The following is a 17,903-nucleotide window of genomic DNA, read 5'->3' as shown; positions in this document are numbered from 1 at the left end:
ACCCTACTTGTGTTAAATGGCAATCCTTCATTAAACATTTAAGTGGCTCTCACAGAGGGGATAACAACTGCCCACTTCATAATCAGCTGTGTCAGAGTACCTGTTCATCAGGATTAAATGGATGGCGGCAGTCCAGCACTTAGTGGCCAAAGGAAACGGCACTTTGAGTTAACCATCCTTTTCCTCTTTAAGTAGTAATTCTGAAGGTTTTGTTGGCATTTAATTATATCTAAAGTTTGGCCCAATTGCTTAACACTCGCCATTTTAATACAAAACCACTTGAATCAAACCTGTAGCGCTGTGACTACCTGTTGCAGCACTGAAGTTTTTAATAATATTGATACTACTTAACTAAATTATCAATTCAACCAGTGGTATTTTCTATGGAAAATGACTTGGTGACAATGGAGATTCTGGGGACAAAATCCTTAACGCAGAGGCATTGTGTGTGTGTGTGTGTGTGTGTGTGTGTGTGTGTCTGCACCCCCTATGTGTGTGTATTCGTGGGGATGGAGGAGATACTCCTCTTGCCTCAGTGACACATTAACATTTGAGCTGGCAGATGACACTTATTCATGCAGATTAGCATCAACAAGGCCTCCGTCTCTGAATAAAACATATCCAAAACTCTTTACATACTCATAAATATTGTTTTCCAATTTGGTCCTCCTTATTCAGTTCATTATCCACAGCTCAAGCCTTACTAGTTTAATGAGACTCAAATGATAATATACAGCCATTATTCTATAATGATAAGGGCTCTTCCACTCCTCCTTTCATAGACGAGCCACCTCAGGCTCCGGGAGTGATCTTTGCCATCATGTTTAATACAACATTTTGTCTCCTGCACTATCCGGGTCAGAAACGACAGCCATTAGAATTGGAGATTTCCATCACCAGGTTCAAATGTTAAAAGTGTTATCAGCTGATTTAGACACATCCTACCTGTGACGCCAAAAACAGCCTGTACTAATGGTCGTTTTTTGCTGCTCTCTCTCTCTTTCTCTCTGTCTTGCTCTCTCTTCGTCTTCTCTCTGATGCATCCCAGGTCGGCAGTTGACCATCTTCAACAGCCAGGCAGCCATAAAAGTGGGAGGTCAGGATAAGGGGCGGTCGTTCCAGGGCCAGATCTCAGGCCTGTACTATAACGGGCTGCAAGTGCTGAAACTGGCGGCCGAGGGGGATCCGAATGTCCAGGTGGCAGGAAATTTGCGTTTGGTTGGGGATGCACCCTCTGTCTTGTCCACAGAGACCACATCAGCCACCCCACCGGCTGCGGCAGACATGTCCACCACCATAATGGAGACCACCACCACCATGGCCACCACCACCACCCGTAGACAGCGCTCTCCCAGCCTGAAGGACAGCATTACACAGGTGAGGATGGGACGGTGGAGAGAGGTGCACATTTCTCTTGAATGTGAGGGAGGATGTTGCGTTTATAAAGAGTTTTGTTTTACAAGATGTCCGGTTGGTGATCAGAAATAAAAGAGCTGACAGGACAAACCACCCTGGGGTATAAAATCTGTCGTGTATTGCTTGAAAAAGAGCTGTCACTCTGCATCTGGAAGGCCCTGAAGGAGAAGAATCATAAAGCTTAGATTCGCATGTGTCAGGATATATCTCCCCCACATAGACTTTCCCTTTCATTCCTCCCACACGTAGTATTTTACTAGTCACATTTCCTTTGAATGGTCCTGCAATTTTTCTGAAGTCATTATTTTTCTAAGCCTCGAGAAAACATATTTAGAGCTGTAGCACTTTTCTTATGAAAGCAAACATTTGAACGGTTAAATTTCTATCCACTTGTCATTATTTCCAGTTTGACATCCTCCTTTTACTTCTGATTAAAGCACTTTTTTTAAGGGGGGTCATTTATTTTACCATACAATTTACTGTATATCTGTCTGTGGGAAAAGGCTTTTTAGTTGGGCTGTCATTTAAACGCGTTATTAACGGCGTTAACGCAAACCCATTTTAACGGCGTCACTGTTTTTATCGCGCTATTAATGGTCTTTTTGGCCTAGCATACTTTGTCGTTTTTTTTTGCTTTTGCAACAGGATGTGGAGCTGCGCTATGAAAACCCATTCATTTCAATGGCTTGCATCGCGCGAGAACGTTTTGTTGCTTCGTCGTCCAAAACGCGAGCGGATCTAGTTAGACCGGAAACAAAACAACAGGCAAGCCACCCACACTTGTTTGGGACTGCGAGCCAGCCAAATAGTTTGTTAACATTACATTTTGAGTGGATGACAAGTGCGAGACACCAAAATGGATGCCCTCTCTCAGAAAAAAAGGTACAAAAGCTGTCACTGGGGCTGTACCTTTTCAAAAGGTAAACTTTTGTCCATTTTAGGTGCTAATATGTACATTTGAGGTTCTAATATGTACATTTTATGTGATAATATGTACATTTTAGGTGCTAATGTGTACATTTTAGGTGTTAATATGTCCATTTCATGAGCTAATATATCCATTTTAGGTGTGAATATGTACATTTTAGGTGCTAATATGTACATTTTAGGTGCTAATATGTCCATTTCATGAGCTAATATGTCCATTTTAGGTGGTAATATGTACATTTTAGGTGCTAATATGTACATTTTCGGTGCTAATATGTCCATTTCATGAGCTAATATGTCCATTTTAGGTGGTAATATGTCAATTTTAGGTGGTAATATGTACATTTTAGGTGATAATATGTACATTTTAGGTGCTATTATGTCCATTTCATGAGCTAAAATGTACATTTCAGGTGCTAATATGCACATTTTAGGTGCTAATATGTACCACCAAGGTACCAATATGTAGCCTTTGGATACAAAGCTTTTGAAAAGATACAGCCCCAGTGACAGCTTTTGTACCTTTTTTTTCTGAGAGTGTATTCTGAATGGAAATTTTACTTTTAAAAGTTGCCAAATTCCACTGACAAGGCCAAAGTGCTCTGTGTGTTTTGTCGTTGCGAACTGAGCCATCATCATCGCAGCACGTCCAGTTTGAAATCCCACCTGATGCGACTTCTCCGCCCCCTCGTCAATATCAGGACCTCGCCAGTATTTCTTTCTCGCTGATGGACAGTGTTACATTGTGTGAGAGATTATTTGCTCCAAGTAAGAATGTTAGTGCGAAATTTAACACCGTATATGCCAACGTTGTTTTCAATAAAAAAACAATTACACAAAGCAAGCCGATCCATTTTTACATGTTGATAAGAGTATTAAAATGAGAAAAAATAATGTGACAAAAAGAAATCAAGAGACATTTAGAATAGATTAAAATGTGCTATTATTCGCGAGTTAACTATGACATTAATGTGATTAATTGCAAATAAATATTTTAATCGTTTGACAGCACTACTTTTTAGTTTTACAAGGTTAAAAATGCTACAAAATGTATATTTTACATTTGCAATAGTTTGAAATGAGAGCATATAAGGATTGTGAATATCACAATTTCAATAGAACCCCACATTATCAATGGCCAACTTTGGGCCATCTTTAACTGTGCCCTGATATTTCCGAACAAGCTCACAATTTATGTAAATATAAGGTTTTATTTGCTAAACATGCTGGTTTCTATCTTGTCATTAAAGCATAGACTTGACCATTGTTGTTCCTAGCCCTGCAATTCGTCATGCCTATCGACAGCCTAAAATCTTCTATTTATTTATCCTCCAGCAGCATCTGTAAAATGCTAAAGCACAAGGCTATTAATATTGAGAATATTGAGCGTCAAATCTGACATGTGTGTGTGTTGTCTCTGCCCCCCATTCATCACATATTGGTAGCGAGTTAGCAGCGCTTGCCTCCCCCACTGTCAGCCTTTATTCATGTGGTGTTCAACTCCATTGATCAGGAGATGCACGTTGATAAGAATAAAGGCCAAGCTCAATAACAATCAGTGTCAATCATAACGAAACTGCCAAGATCTATAGCTACTAGAAGCAAGAACACAAATTCTCTCACATGTGTGAGCTGTGAATCACTCTTAATCCGTGCTGTCCTGGGTGTAAATAGTCATACAAAGCAATAGCATAGAAATGGGGATTTGAGTGAGACAGCTTAGTGTCGAGGAAGTTCCAGTGCACCTCTCCTCAAGATGAGTAAGACATTTATATGGAATAGCACCAAAAATGTATAGACTTTATGAACTATATTTACATTCACTCTAGATATGTGTAGTTCAAATAGATTACTTTAACCAATATTTGTTTTCTTTGTATTTTATGTTCATAAGACCAATATCAATAGTGAGTTAATAATATGCAGATTCCTATTTAGCATTAGCCTAGCAATATGCTAATGTCCCTATTGAAATCATTTGATTTGATCCTGCACAGAGCAGCTAATGTCACACAGTATTGAAATCGATGAGTCGATCATTTGGAGTGATTATGGTTCTGCCCATTGAGTGACAAAAATGCACAAATGCTGTGAAAAACACTTCTAAAACGGCAAAGAGCTTTGCGATTGACTGTACAACTACATAATCTGAGGTATATTTTTACAGACTGCCGAAAGCTACAGAACAAAGCAAATGGATCGCTTTAATTCAGAAAAAACATGATGACTTGAGGCAGCAAAAGGTGGATTTGCAGTTACCATTGAAATAGTTTACATGCACCACAGTAAGCTGATAACTCACAAATATCAGCTTATTGAAATGACCTGTTTTCGCCGTTTACATGCAAACATGGCAACACAAGTACTTCATTTAAAAAAAAATTGCGTATCTGACTCGAGTGTGTTATTTCATTTATGTCGGTTGTGATGTTAACCCTTAGGGGTCTGGGGTGTTCTCTAGGTCCTGGAGGTGTTCTGACATTTGTGCTTTTTTCTGTTACTTGTGACATTTTCATGGCTAAAGTATTGTTAAAATGTATTCAGCAGTATTGTAACTCTGCTACAATAATATGTCAGCAGCATGTATGTAAAATTTTGTAGTTTTGAGATAATGACGTTTATGTGTGGTTTGTGAAAAACAAAAAATTGTGAGCTGGTATCACCGGCGATACCGTGGACCCCAGGTGGTTAAGCTTGCAACATGTCAGTTGGAAACGTACAGCTCATATATTATCATCTCATGCAGTTACAGATGCAGCGTTTTTACTGAGCCATTTCTGCTGCACAAGAGGAGAGGACATTTTTATCATTTTGTGGGTCATGAAAGAGTATGTTTGTGTTCAATTTCCTTCTTTGAGAGAATACATATATATAGATTGTCACAAGACTATCACAAATCATTCTCACAATTGCAGTAGAACCCCACTTTATCCAGCTAGATAACTTTGGGCTATCTTTAACTGTGCCCTGATATTTCTGAACAAACTCACAATTTATGTAAACGTAAATTTCCTTCTTCCTTTCCTGCAAGATGCTCGCCCTGTCTGGATGTGTTTAAATGTGCACTAAAGATGCATTCCTGTCATAGTATAAATATACGCTCTTCGATAACCCGATAGAAACCAGGCTAACGCTTTTACAAACCATGATAAATCAAAGTAGGCGGCAAAAAACTACCTGTGTCGACCGGTTTACGGTCTGCGCATGCGCCGGAGGTGATCTCTCTCGCTTGTATGTCACTCATTGTTTACACAGAGAAAGGGTGCCATGTGCGTAGTATTTCGACGAAATGTCATTTGCCGTCACCTATATGAAGCCAAAGGATGAGAATGTGTTGGCCTGTTACATAGTTCCACTATTACCCCCTGACCGAAGCCCCTGTGTGTATCATGTTGATTTTCTGCTTATGTAGCGCATTCTGAACCAGTCACATAAGGTTCAATGCTCATATCCAGGGGTGTGTTTCCCGAAAGCATCGTTAGCCAACTATGGTCGCAAGTTGGTCGCAATTTCCATTGAACTCTATTGGTAACGACGGAACATGCGGCCATCGTTGCCTAACGATGCTTTCGGGAAACGCACCGCAGACTGAAATTGCGTGTGTATGACGCGCCAAGTCATATTTCCATTTTTGGCGTGCTATCAACAACACCCATAATCGCTTTTCAGCGTGTTTATGAACACCGTTGACTTAACGTTACGTTACTGTATATATAAATATATGACCTACCTCAACCCCGTCCCTAAACCTACCCGTCACTGGGGTTATTAGCATTTATGAGTGTTGTCCTACCATCCTAGGAAAAAAAATATCGCTCCCCGCATGTAGATCGCTTCGTTTCGCTCGGACATTTAACGGCGTGTACATACACGCGGAATCACTCGGACATTAATGGCGTATACACGCGGATACACACGGGTAGCTCAAAGTAGGTATAGATAACACGCCACTTGACTTGAAAGTGGCGTGTATGTTTACGCAAAAGTCATGATGTCATGTTGTCACATCAGATCTTGAATGTGCAGGAAAAACATCTGAATATTTGAAGAGCAAAGTCAAATCAAATAGTATTTCAGCCTCATTTTAGTGGCTTGTGCTGTTTTTAATCCAGAAGCACAAATCTTTTGTTCTGAGATTGGTTTTCCACAAGCTCAAATTTCACCTTAAATATGTGTTTCGTTTGAAGTGAACCTCCATGTAGCACAGCTCATGTCATGCCGTTTTGGAAATTGTGCCAATAGAGTATGTTATGGAAGCCCTTGATCGAGCTGACAATAACACTATGCTTCCCTTTTAAGGATTAGGATATTGAAAGTGTCCTTGACTTTCTTTTTGTCATATCAAAAAATGAGCGAATGGCGAATTTGTAAGCAATGTATGCACGTATCAAGAAACAACCTGCAATTCCAGTGTTCTTAATAAACTTGTCTCACTAAACACACAGGCATTGTGCAAAAGTGCAGATAAGAAGCGCGCTAATTATCCTTTAATAAACGCAGTCAGGCAAAACTAATGCTGCAATACGTCTTTTAATTAGAGGTTGGAAATGTCAGAGTCTTTAGTATTTGTAAACCAGACTCAAAAACCAAGCAAATTCATCTTAGCTTTTCTTTAGTCTCAGTAAATGCTTTAATTGTTCAAAGATTGGCTTTTTGTTTAAAATAAGCCAGAAGTCTGTACATTTAATCTTTGTTGTCTTAAGGTATTGTTTTTTTTTTCCGTTTCAGCATAATTTAGCTATAGATGTCGTGGACATGAAATGGTTTTGTTTATTTGGCGTAAATTAAGCATAATAACACTGCTGATATGATGGAAAGCCTTTGAAACAGGATGTTTTCCTCAATAAGCTTACTTTCGAAAGTAATTTAACCCTGGCCAGTTCCAAGTGTTTGTAGCTGACAATAGTGAACATTCAAAGGACAAGAAAAAACACAAACAAAATGAGGACTAGATCAATACGAGACTATTTCAGCCAGACCAATTAAGACTGTCTGCAGGCCAATTCGGTTACGTCAATCATGGTCAAAATTAAATGTATTTAAATGCAGAGGTGAAGCACATTTGCATACATTAAGCCAGAATCTTATCGGGTTTCGAATGAAGAGGTTTAAACGTATTATCTCAGTAATCACATCATGGAAACCATGCATTGCCTATTGAATAGTTTACCATGAACATTTTCATTATATGCATATGTAAAAGGTATTCCTCTAGCTCTGTCTTTTGTTTGTGTCTGTATTAAATTAGAGAGAACAAATGCAAAACCTGGTGTCACCATCAATGAATACCTCCTCATCTAGGGATCGCAAGGGAAGTCTCATTCTGTCGATGCCTCCCAGCCTCGCAAACAGATAAATATGCCCATACGAGTGAACAGCGAAATTGTTCTGACCTCTCGATGGGAAAGGACAAACTGATGGGTCCAAATCAGTCATGGCCCAGATCCAATTACATGTTTTATGAATGTGAGGTATGAGTCAGGAATGTTAATTCAAACTCAGGTCAAACCAAGGGGCAGCAAAGCCATTTGGTCTAGCATCACGACATCATATAAATTCCTCCACAACCAATGGGTGTTCCTTCAACAGTAGGTCGCTTTTAGTACAATCAAACCCGTTGACATGCATCACAGAAGATTTCTTTCATTTTTCTGGAAGTCATTGAGTATTTTTACTAGTGTTGTAAAATGTCATTTCCACCACACAATTTAAGATGTGATGGAAATTATATTTTAAACATTTCTGAAATAAAACATTCTCTGATTTTAACCAATCAAAAATTGATTGAAAAAGCAAATTTATTGAAATTCAGGAACCTCTCTGACCATATATTAGGCGTTACGACATAACAACCTGACAACCTTTGTTTTTAAACAACCTTTGTTTTTATTTTGTGCACCTGATAAATTGCATTAAGTAATTAAGACAACACTCACACGAAGAATAAGTGAATAAAAATCTGTTTATGTGTGGTATGCTTTTGTTTAATGAATTCATCAAACACACCATTGCATGGAGATAAAGACTGCATTCTTGAAAACTAGTTATATAAATAGTCATTGTTAGCAGCTTTGCTTAGCCCAGTTATAATTTTTTCATGAAAAGAAGATGTGAATAAAGATGTTTAAATTTGGTTGGTAATCTATTGCAGCCCGTTCTCATCCCAAGGCGTCATATAACTGACGCTTTTAACCATGTGTCAACATCTGACGCACATGGCACCCTTTAGCGTCAACATGAGACGCGCCTCCTAGTGGTCTAACGCTAACCCTACCCCAGACCTAAACCTACCCACGTCATCTAACTGACGCTAAAGGTTGCCATGTGCGTCAGATTTAGACGCATGGTCAAAAGTGTCAGTTAGATGACGCCCTAGGATGAGAATGCGTTGTCTATTGGGGGGGGGGGGGGGGGGGGGTTAGTGGTTTTTGGGGGTGAGCACCCACCGGCAGAATCATAAATCGCTCCCGATGAATCTCAATAAATATTGAAATTCTTTGTTTATTCCAGTTTTTGTTTAAATAAGTCATAGTTTTACGTTTTTAATAATTCATATGTTTATAGTGAATTTCATAGTTTATGAAAGACTGGGTCGAGGGCAAAACTATATTTAAAAAGTTGGTCAAAGGGTTTATTGTGTAAAAAAAGCAGAAATTTGTTAGCTTTAATATAATCAGCCCCTGAGACATAAGTATCCAAATATGACGAAAGCTAACTGTCACAACTTTCAAGGTTGTAGAAAAATCCGATTAAGTGGAATCTGCCTCCAGACTTGGAAAAAGAACCTGTAATCTGTTCTCTCTTTCAGAACTCAGATGACCTTCTGGTGGCGTCAGCCGAGTGTCCCAGTGATGACGAGGATCTGGAGGAGTGTGAGCCTGGCACTGGTGAGTACACACACATACAGCAGCACTGAAACCACACAGACCTACACAAGCTTCAGATGATCATACTACTGTCTTAAATAGAAGACTTTTTTTATTTAGGAGAGGTGTTTAATGACAGATATATTTCAATTGGATGTAGTGCAGTTCCATTGATCATTTCTGGTGGTTATACAGTATGTAAAATTAAACTATTCCATAAAATGACATAAAATGATGTTTTGCAAATATTCAGGAAATAGCATTCATCAGAAGGATCTGAAATGTAATTTGGTAACACTTTATTTTAAGGTGACATAGTTATGTTACTACATGTACTTACTATAGTAATAACAGGAAATTATACACAATTAAGTAACTAACCTTAAACTCTATAGCAAGTACATGTTGTTTATTAATATTACTCAGTACAATGGAACTACGCCACCTTAAAATGAGATGTAACCAATCATTTTTACATTATCATTTGTTTCAGAATTATGTTTCCCATAATGTTTATCTGCTAGCACTCTTCCCCCATATTAACCTTACAAACACTATGAGCTCAGCTGATCATTTATTAAATAAATAATGTTTAGGCTAATGGTTATATTTCTTAAAGGGTGGCTTTCTCCTACTATCTGGGCTATAGACCATTTTGCAAGATGTAAACAACACTGGTCCAGAAGCACTTCCTGTTTCAATTTTTTAACACTACATAAAAGCTGGGATAAAATACAACCAACAGAACATTTACAACTGAATCAAAAAGTTACATGTGAAATAAAGAAAACAGTTACAAACTGAAACAGGAAGTGTTTCAGGACCAGTGTTGTTTACATCTTGTAAAATGGTCTATTTGTAACGCTAAGTGGTCATTCAACTGTTGCACGTGTAGTACACTGAATTAATACTCTGTGCTCAGCTATTGCTTCTGTGATTGTGCAGTGTTGCAATCATTCAGTGTTGTTGAGTTCTTTCTGATGGCCCATCTGGAAAATCAGCTGTTGCTGTTTGACATTTGTCCAAGCCTTTGGTTTCATTTCAGATTATTTTAGTTGAACAAAATGTTGGAAAATTAAATGTTTTAACCCTGACATTTCTTATTAAATAATTGGTACAACAGTACTATTTTTTGGCTAGGTCTCAAAATCTAGTCAGCTGCCTGCCTGGCTTGTTTGGGCCTCGTTTGAGTGACGCGAAAAACAAATCTCTCAAATTGTCGGTTAAAAAACCTTCAAAAATAACTCATTGTACATGTAATTTAAAGCAGTATAGCTTGTTTCCTTCATGGATAAAGTTGTCCCATAATGTCATGCGACAAGCTTCATTCAAGTTAGAGGATGGAGTATGTATATATATTTTTTTAAATAATTGTTATTAAAAAATGTCTTAAGTTTGAGAAACTAAAGATTTTTTAGTGTTTTTGAAAGAAGTCTCTTATGCTCATAAGAAAAATAATTTATTTGATCATAAATAGAGTAAAAAAAAATCAAATTCTACTTAATAAAGTTACTAAACTGGTGCTAAATAAACATTCCTTATTATTATTATTTATGCGGAAAACAGTGCTGCTGAATATTTTTGTGGAAATATGTATGGAATTCTTTTCTTTGATGAATACAAAAGTTCAAATAAACAGCATTTACATGAAATATAAATATTTTTTCTTTAATATTTTAGTTTTTACTGTCACATTTTAATGTATCCTTGTGAAAAAAGGTCTTTTAAAAAAAACTAACCCCAAACTTTTGAACAGTAGAGTATAAAATTAAAATGCAGCGTTTTGGTTAGCTTAACCACATGCTAAATCAGAATCAGAATGAGTCTCATGCACGTCACTGTGTGAGGGCCATGTTAGTTTCTTTTTATGACGTTTTGCCTTTAAAGAGCATCTCATATTAGTCAAATCAATATTGTAGTAAGATTTATAACATGATCCCCTATATAGGCATTGCCGCTTACTAAGTTTTGAGACACAGCATTTAAATGATTTATCACAGAATGCACATATGCAGAGGATTTTATCATTGCAAAGGGACTTCTGTATTTATACAAGTTAGATGAAAAGCCTAGAACACAGATGAGTGTGTCAAATAGTATAAAGGGGAGAAAAGTTGTGTTTTAAAGGGACCATCTTACACACCTTTGTTTTTTGTAATTTGCTTTTTTTCCATGCAAAAATCATGCGGCCTATTTGTTGATGTAAGTGACCCAAACTCCATGGTTTGCTATATTGTTTAACCAAAGAAGAGCCAAGAGCTACTCAAGATATGAGTTGGTTCTTTTTTTTATAGATGTTATTTGAGTAAACTAGACATATTTATGTTAGGTCTTTTTTTTTCATGTGAATATTGTGTAGAATCTTTGTCCTAGAATAAATTGCACATAACAAATTGATTTATAATTCTATAACTAATAGAGTGCGCCTGTAGCTATTGTCGAGTCCTCGCTAATTCTTCTTCCTCTCTCATCCTAGGAGGTGAACTTGTGTTGCCCATAATTACCGTGGACACCCAAGACCCCCTTCCCATGGCCACCCGTTACCCCGCCATCCCCGCCCCTCCCACTTCCCTGACCCCCCTCCAAACCACCAAAGAGTCCCTCATTCTGTCCAACCCCCGTCCGCCGTGCCCTCCGGACCAGGAGGACTGCGGCGACCCCATGGAGGTGTCGGCCTTCGGCTCCGGAGAAATGACGGAGTCCGACGACGAGGACTTTTACAAAAACTCCCCCATGGTCACGGACAGGACAGTCCTGCCGCCGCCCCCCGCTGTGGGCAAGAGCGGAGGCCAGGGCCCAGGTGACCACCGTCCTCCAGCCCCCGCCCCCACCACCCACCCCAACCAGCTCCACATCCCCGCGGGCAAAATGAACACCCGCGACCAGGTGCTCCTGCCACCCGCCCCGTCCTCCCGCCACACTCCAGGTCTAACCTACCCGCCTGATTTCCCCCATGTGCCCACAGCTCACCCCACCGACCTGATGGAGAAGGGCCGGCCGGGCGCCGTGGAAGTGATCCGGGAGTCCAGCAGCACCACGGGCATGGTGGTCGGCATCGTGGCGGCCGCCGCCCTCTGCATCCTCATCCTCCTTTACGCCATGTACAAGTACCGCAACCGAGATGAAGGCTCGTATCAGGTGGACCAGAGCCGCAACCCGGGCTCCGAAAGCAACGGCGCCGTGGTGAAGGAGAAGACGCCGAGCACGACTGCCGCCATCGCCAAAACCACCACCAAGGGCAAGAAGAACAAAGACAAGGAGTATTACGTCTGAGTGAGTGAACGAGCGCGCGCGAGAGAGGCTGAGGAGGAGGTTCGAGACAGGAAGTGTGCTGAGGATTTGAAAACTTCAAACCACCTCCTCTGCATCCTCAAGCATTTAAGCCACACAATCTTCTGTTTACTTCTCCAAAAAAGTTTTTCTGCCACCGAAAGATATGGGCCCGTAGGGGAATGAGGAGGAAGGCCCTAACGGATAGATACTCCTTTCGTTGCAAAGCCATTGTTGTATGTAATTTTATCCCTATCATGTCTAAAGAAATTCTTCCATTACATTCCAGATGATGTAATGCCCTCTTTGCGATTAAAAATGTATGTTTTGCGTGGTCTGGGCCTCCACAGGAGGGTAACGAAACACCATGGACAGGGAGAGAAAAGCCGCCGGTTTGACTGATTTCGGTGCTATTCCTGAACGTTTATTTAATATAACCTTCACAGAGCTATGAAATCGAGATGTTCTACTGGCCCTCGTCGTAATCATTTATGAAGAACAGAAGCGATTGTGTTAGTTATTTGCACGAGACGAGCAGATGCTCCCATCAGTTCTTGTGGAGATGTTAAATCTGACACATTTTTTGGAAGGTGAAAAAAAAAAAAAAAAAAACGTGTTCGGTTGAAAAGGCGGCGAATAACATCTGATAGAGCCGAAATACTTTGAATTCATTTCCACTCGGATATCTTTTGTCAGGTGGAGAAATTAGGAGGATCTATCTGAAACACATGAATCTAATTCTTTCTTTGTTGTTTATTCGCCATGGTTTCATAAACACGTTCTCGCTTACAATCGCAGATCAGACGGCGAAGCCTGCTTTGACAGCGACACCTCCACCAGCAGGTGTAGAAAAGCTCAGAAGGTTGTTAGAACTTTAAAAAGCCCAGCTCTCTCTCTCCATGGTGTCGAAGCATTGTGATCTGCTAGGCTACTAATTGTGTTCCATGCATGATGTATTCACATTCAGCTTTCCATGAGAGTATTTTGATATGAAATACATAAAGTTGATAACTCTCATCTCACCCGGAGGGATTCATAACACCGTGGGCGAACACGACGCAGACAAAAGAGACCTCAGAAAGCAGGACTGTCCTGAACTGAACATCAGCTTGGACAAAAGATGTATCTATGTAAATACAGACATTGCTGAAAACACTTCGGGAGACAGGTTTGTGTGTATCGTGCATACAATGCGTACGTGCGCTTGTGTGTGTGTGTGTGAGTGTTTGTCCTCGTTCGTCCTCCGGCATGAGAAAGATATACGCAAGACTACGAGAATTATTTCTCTTGCCTCCTATATTCTCTATGGTGTGAAATTACAGCCCAATACCCATCCGAATGAGACTACAGACACTGAAACAAACGGGATAAGGAGAACAGAGGCGAAATCATATTTTGAGTCTCTTCTAGGAGGGAAAAAAGGAATTTGTTCTCATCAGAATGCCAGCTCACCTCCTCCCAAACCTTGAAGGAGAGCGTAAAAGACAAGACTTTTATGGATAAAGCAGCACAACCTTGTGTCCAGACTTTTGTATCAAAGGACACCTCTTGGAAAGGAGGGGGAAAAAAGAAAGAAAAAAAAAACACAGTATACTGTCTAGATATTTCTCACATTTGAAAATATGGTTTTACTGAATTGACATTCCTTGTTATTACAAAGAGGTTTTTGTTTAGTCCTTTCTCTGCAAATGAAAAAAAAATGTTATTAAGAAAAGATATTACTTCAACTATGAATTGATTTTCAAATGTAAAATTCTGGGGGGGAAAAATGTTTTGGGATTTTATTGAATTTGGTAAAATATGAAGCATTACAACTAGCCATACCTCCATTCCTACATACTACTTTCTTTTGTTACGTCATCGACAGGGCAATTTGTTTCAGTTTATTTTTATTTTTGTGTGTTTATTGATTTTGTTTGTTCTTTTAAGATATAATTGTCATTTACCTATGCTGGTCAAAGTATATTCCCGTTCTTAATGTAATTGTAAAGTGTTACTGTGAGATGAAATCTAAATATGTGTACATTGACAGAGGGAAAAATACACTTGGTTCTATACTTCGTACTGATTTGTTTAGTGTGGTCTCTTTTATTTATAAAAATCTTGCCTTAAAGAGTTATACATATTAAGCAGCAATTGACTGGAGTAATGATGCTGAATAAATCAGCTTTGCATCACAGGAATAAATTACATTCTTAATGTATTAAAACAGAAAACAGTTATTTCAAATTTCAGAGAATATTTCACAATATTACTGTTTGTACTGTATTTTGATCAAATAAAGGTAGTCTTGTAGATCATAAGAGTCTTTAAAAAAAACTTTTTTGAATGGTAGTGTAGGTCACCCGTACTAATACTAATATCAAATTAGTATTCTTCTAAATGCAAGGCTTTTTTCTATTGTGTAAAAGGCATGCAAATGGAACAAAATATACAATTTTATGTTGCACAGTAACAACATAAAGGTGATTAAATGATGAAATCTTCACCTAATTTGTTCTTGTCTAAAGTTTTAGACTCTCGTATTTAAAACTGAACATAAACGAAGAAGAGATTTAGAGAACCATTATTTCCCAGTGTCTTTCCTGCCTACAAGGTTTATCCAATGTAAGAACTCTCATGCTGTGAACTCAAGCCCTTGTCTTACATGGCAATTTCATCATCTGGTCTTATATATTGATGAGTTCCTACCACCGAACACTCCACATACTGCTAAGGCAAGGCAAGTTTATTTATATAGCACGACACGTAGTTGAATTCAAAGTGCTTTACACAGAAGAAATTAAAATAATCAAAACAAATAAGAATAATTAAAACGGTTTAGAATAAAAAATAAAATAAAAACGGTCGGGCGAACAGTGGCACAGTGCTGATTCAGTAAATGCACAGCTATGCGTCTCATATTGACGCTAAAGGATGCTAGTCGCCTGTATGATGCCTTGGGTTCTGCGTGTTATATTGACGCTAAAGGGTGTCATGTGTGGAGTATTTCGACGAAATGACTTCAGTTTTGTCTTTGTTTAACTGAAGAAAATTTTGGCACTTCCAACTGTTAACTTCATCAATGCATTGGCACAGGGAGTCAAAGGGGCTGTAGTTGTTAGGCGATAGGGCTAAGTAGAGCTTGGTCGTAATAATAATAATAATTCTTCTGATGTCAATTCTAATACAAAGACGCCTTTAGTTTCCTGCTCAGAGGTAGACAGGCCTCTAAACAACACTCTTCCTTTATGGTCTTGTAGAGCGGCCCCCACGTTCTCTTTCCCCTCTCTCTGCACCCACTCTATATTATGTTCTGCAGGTACTTGTTCAGCTAACTACACGCTGCAGTACAGTTTGAGCTATTTAAAGACTGGAGCTAAAAGTGTGTTTATGGAGAGCAGTTTCCTGGAATAAGAGGCAACTTGATTTTGGAAAAGATTTAGACTGAAAACGCTATATCTGGAGCGAGCCTTTCAAAGGATGAAAGCTGGCAATGACACACTTCTGTTTTCATCATTATTCTGGGTCTTCTATAAATCTAGAGGAGTAAATTGTATCTCATTATACACAAAATACACTTAAGTACTGCATTTCGTTAAATGAGTGTTTTCATTCAGTCAGTGGCTGTGTTTTCAATTATATTCTGGTGGATGTAAAATGTACCAATCTTGTCTTATAAAATACATGCAAATCACAAGGATTTGGTCAAAAGGAATATAGATAGATAGATAGATAGATAGATAGATGGATGGATGGATGGATGGATGGATGGATGGATGGATGGATGGATGGATGGATGGATGGATGGATGGATGGATGGATGGATGGATGGATGGATGGATGGATGGATGGATGGATGGATGGATGGATGGATGGATGGATGGATGGATGGATGGATGGATGGATGGATGGATGGATGGATGGATGGATGGATGGATGGATGGATAGATAGATAGATAGATAGATAGATAGATAGATAGATAGATAGATAGATAGATAGATAGATAGATAGATAGATAGATAGATAGATAGATAGATAGATAGATAGATAGATAGATAGATAGATAGATAGATAGATAGATAACAAGAGCTTGTTAGAGATTGTAACATTCAGGTTTAAGGTGTCCACAGATAAGACCCAACTAACATCAGCCTTCAAGCTTGTATGAATCAATATTGGGAAAGAATGTGTGATTTTCAAGCAGAAGACTCAAGCTTTTGAAACTGAAAGCAAGGCAAGGTTTATCACTTATTGCCACAGTTAGTTTTAAACATCATCAAAAAAAACCCACAGTAAGAAAGACGAAGAACAAAAGACGAGGAAAATCTGTCAGCACCTTCTGATGTCAATTCAACTCCACATCTTTCTGAACTCGTCTCTGAGCCCTGGATTTGTGATTTGATGAATAATTTAGTAGCCGACTTGCTGCCCCTTTTTCTACAAAGTAGATGGAACTCCAATTTTCACTTCTGCCAGAGCACCTGCCTGTCCTGTCCTGCCAGAGGAAATGCATTAAAAGCCACTCCCAAATGTCACTGAAATGAAAGTGTTTGATAGGTAAGCAAGATTTGAAACTTTCCTTTGCTGTTTTTTCTAAGAAGGCTGTCGTTGTATGCCCTTTGATTAAAAAAAATAGTTGTCTGGAAAGACAGAGGGGAGAAGATGCCACTGGATTGAGACTGAAGGAAAAACCTGCAGAAGCGTGAGACTGCCATCTGCTGTTCATCAATCTAGCTGGGTTGCACCATTACATCTTGTTGGGGCAGTTGTGGCGAAATGGTTTGGTTTTGCTGGAAATGACTGAGGTGTCCTTAAAGGCATCTAACCCCCAGTTGCTCCTCAGGTGCCGCAGTGAATGGCTGCCCTGTGCTCCGGGTGTGTGTTCACTACTCACTGCTAATGTGTCTGCACTGTTGGTTAACTGCAGGTCGTCACTTCACTTTTACATTTGATGTAATTTTTTACCTTTAAATGAAAGAGGCTTGAATTTTATCCAAGTTACTTTTTTAATCAATCATTAAAATAAAATTTACTCTGACATCTGAGAGTACATTTACTCATTACTCTGAAAAAAATAAAATAGGAATGTAGAAAGGTATCTCATCAGCGCTTTGGACAATTTTTGTTATATCAGAATAAAAGAATCAATCAATGTAAATATTGTTATTGTTATTATTATTAATAACTAACACATGCAGTATTTATAGGCCTGTAAGTGTTAACTATATCCACTTCACTAATTGTGGATAGTCAAACTTAGCTTTTAAATGTTAAAAGGGCATGCCATAATAGTCAGAAAGAACTATTACAAAAGTAAAAGAAATGGACAAAGCAACCAGATGGAGAAAAGTTTTTTTTTTTAATTATTATTACTATTATAGATTCATATATCAAACATACAACAAGGCACATTGCAATAATATTCAGTCAATCTTACAACA

General features: G+C 38.8%; 1 protein-coding gene across 19 annotated transcripts in view; it reads left to right on the top strand.

The window, feature by feature from the left end:
- Positions 1 to 14,547, top strand: part of nrxn2a (neurexin 2a) — a 368,720-nt gene extending 354,173 nt beyond the window's left edge. For 16 of the 19 annotated variants that reach the window (XM_089124014.1, XM_089124017.1, XM_039694085.2 and 13 more), the window contains 3 exons: positions 1,049 to 1,377; positions 9,152 to 9,230; positions 11,686 to 14,547. In XM_089124014.1, the coding sequence (XP_088980140.1) occupies positions 1,049 to 1,377; positions 9,152 to 9,230; positions 11,686 to 12,482 (1,205 nt within the window). In that variant the 3' untranslated portion in view covers positions 12,483 to 14,547. The remainder of the gene's footprint in view (positions 1 to 1,048; positions 1,378 to 9,151; positions 9,231 to 11,685) is intronic. The other 3 variants (XM_039694092.2, XM_039694091.2, XM_039694090.2) reach the window with 1 other exon arrangement.
- Positions 14,548 to 17,903: the final 3,356 nt, after the last annotated feature.

Source organism: Pimephales promelas, chromosome 19 (assembly GCF_988280905.1).
Source record: "Pimephales promelas chromosome 19, fPimPro1.hap1.1, whole genome shotgun sequence".
Lineage (NCBI taxonomy): Eukaryota > Metazoa > Chordata > Actinopteri > Cypriniformes > Leuciscidae > Pimephales > Pimephales promelas.
Note: the sequence above shows the minus strand (reverse complement) of the source record. Positions and strands in the feature narration are given on the sequence as shown.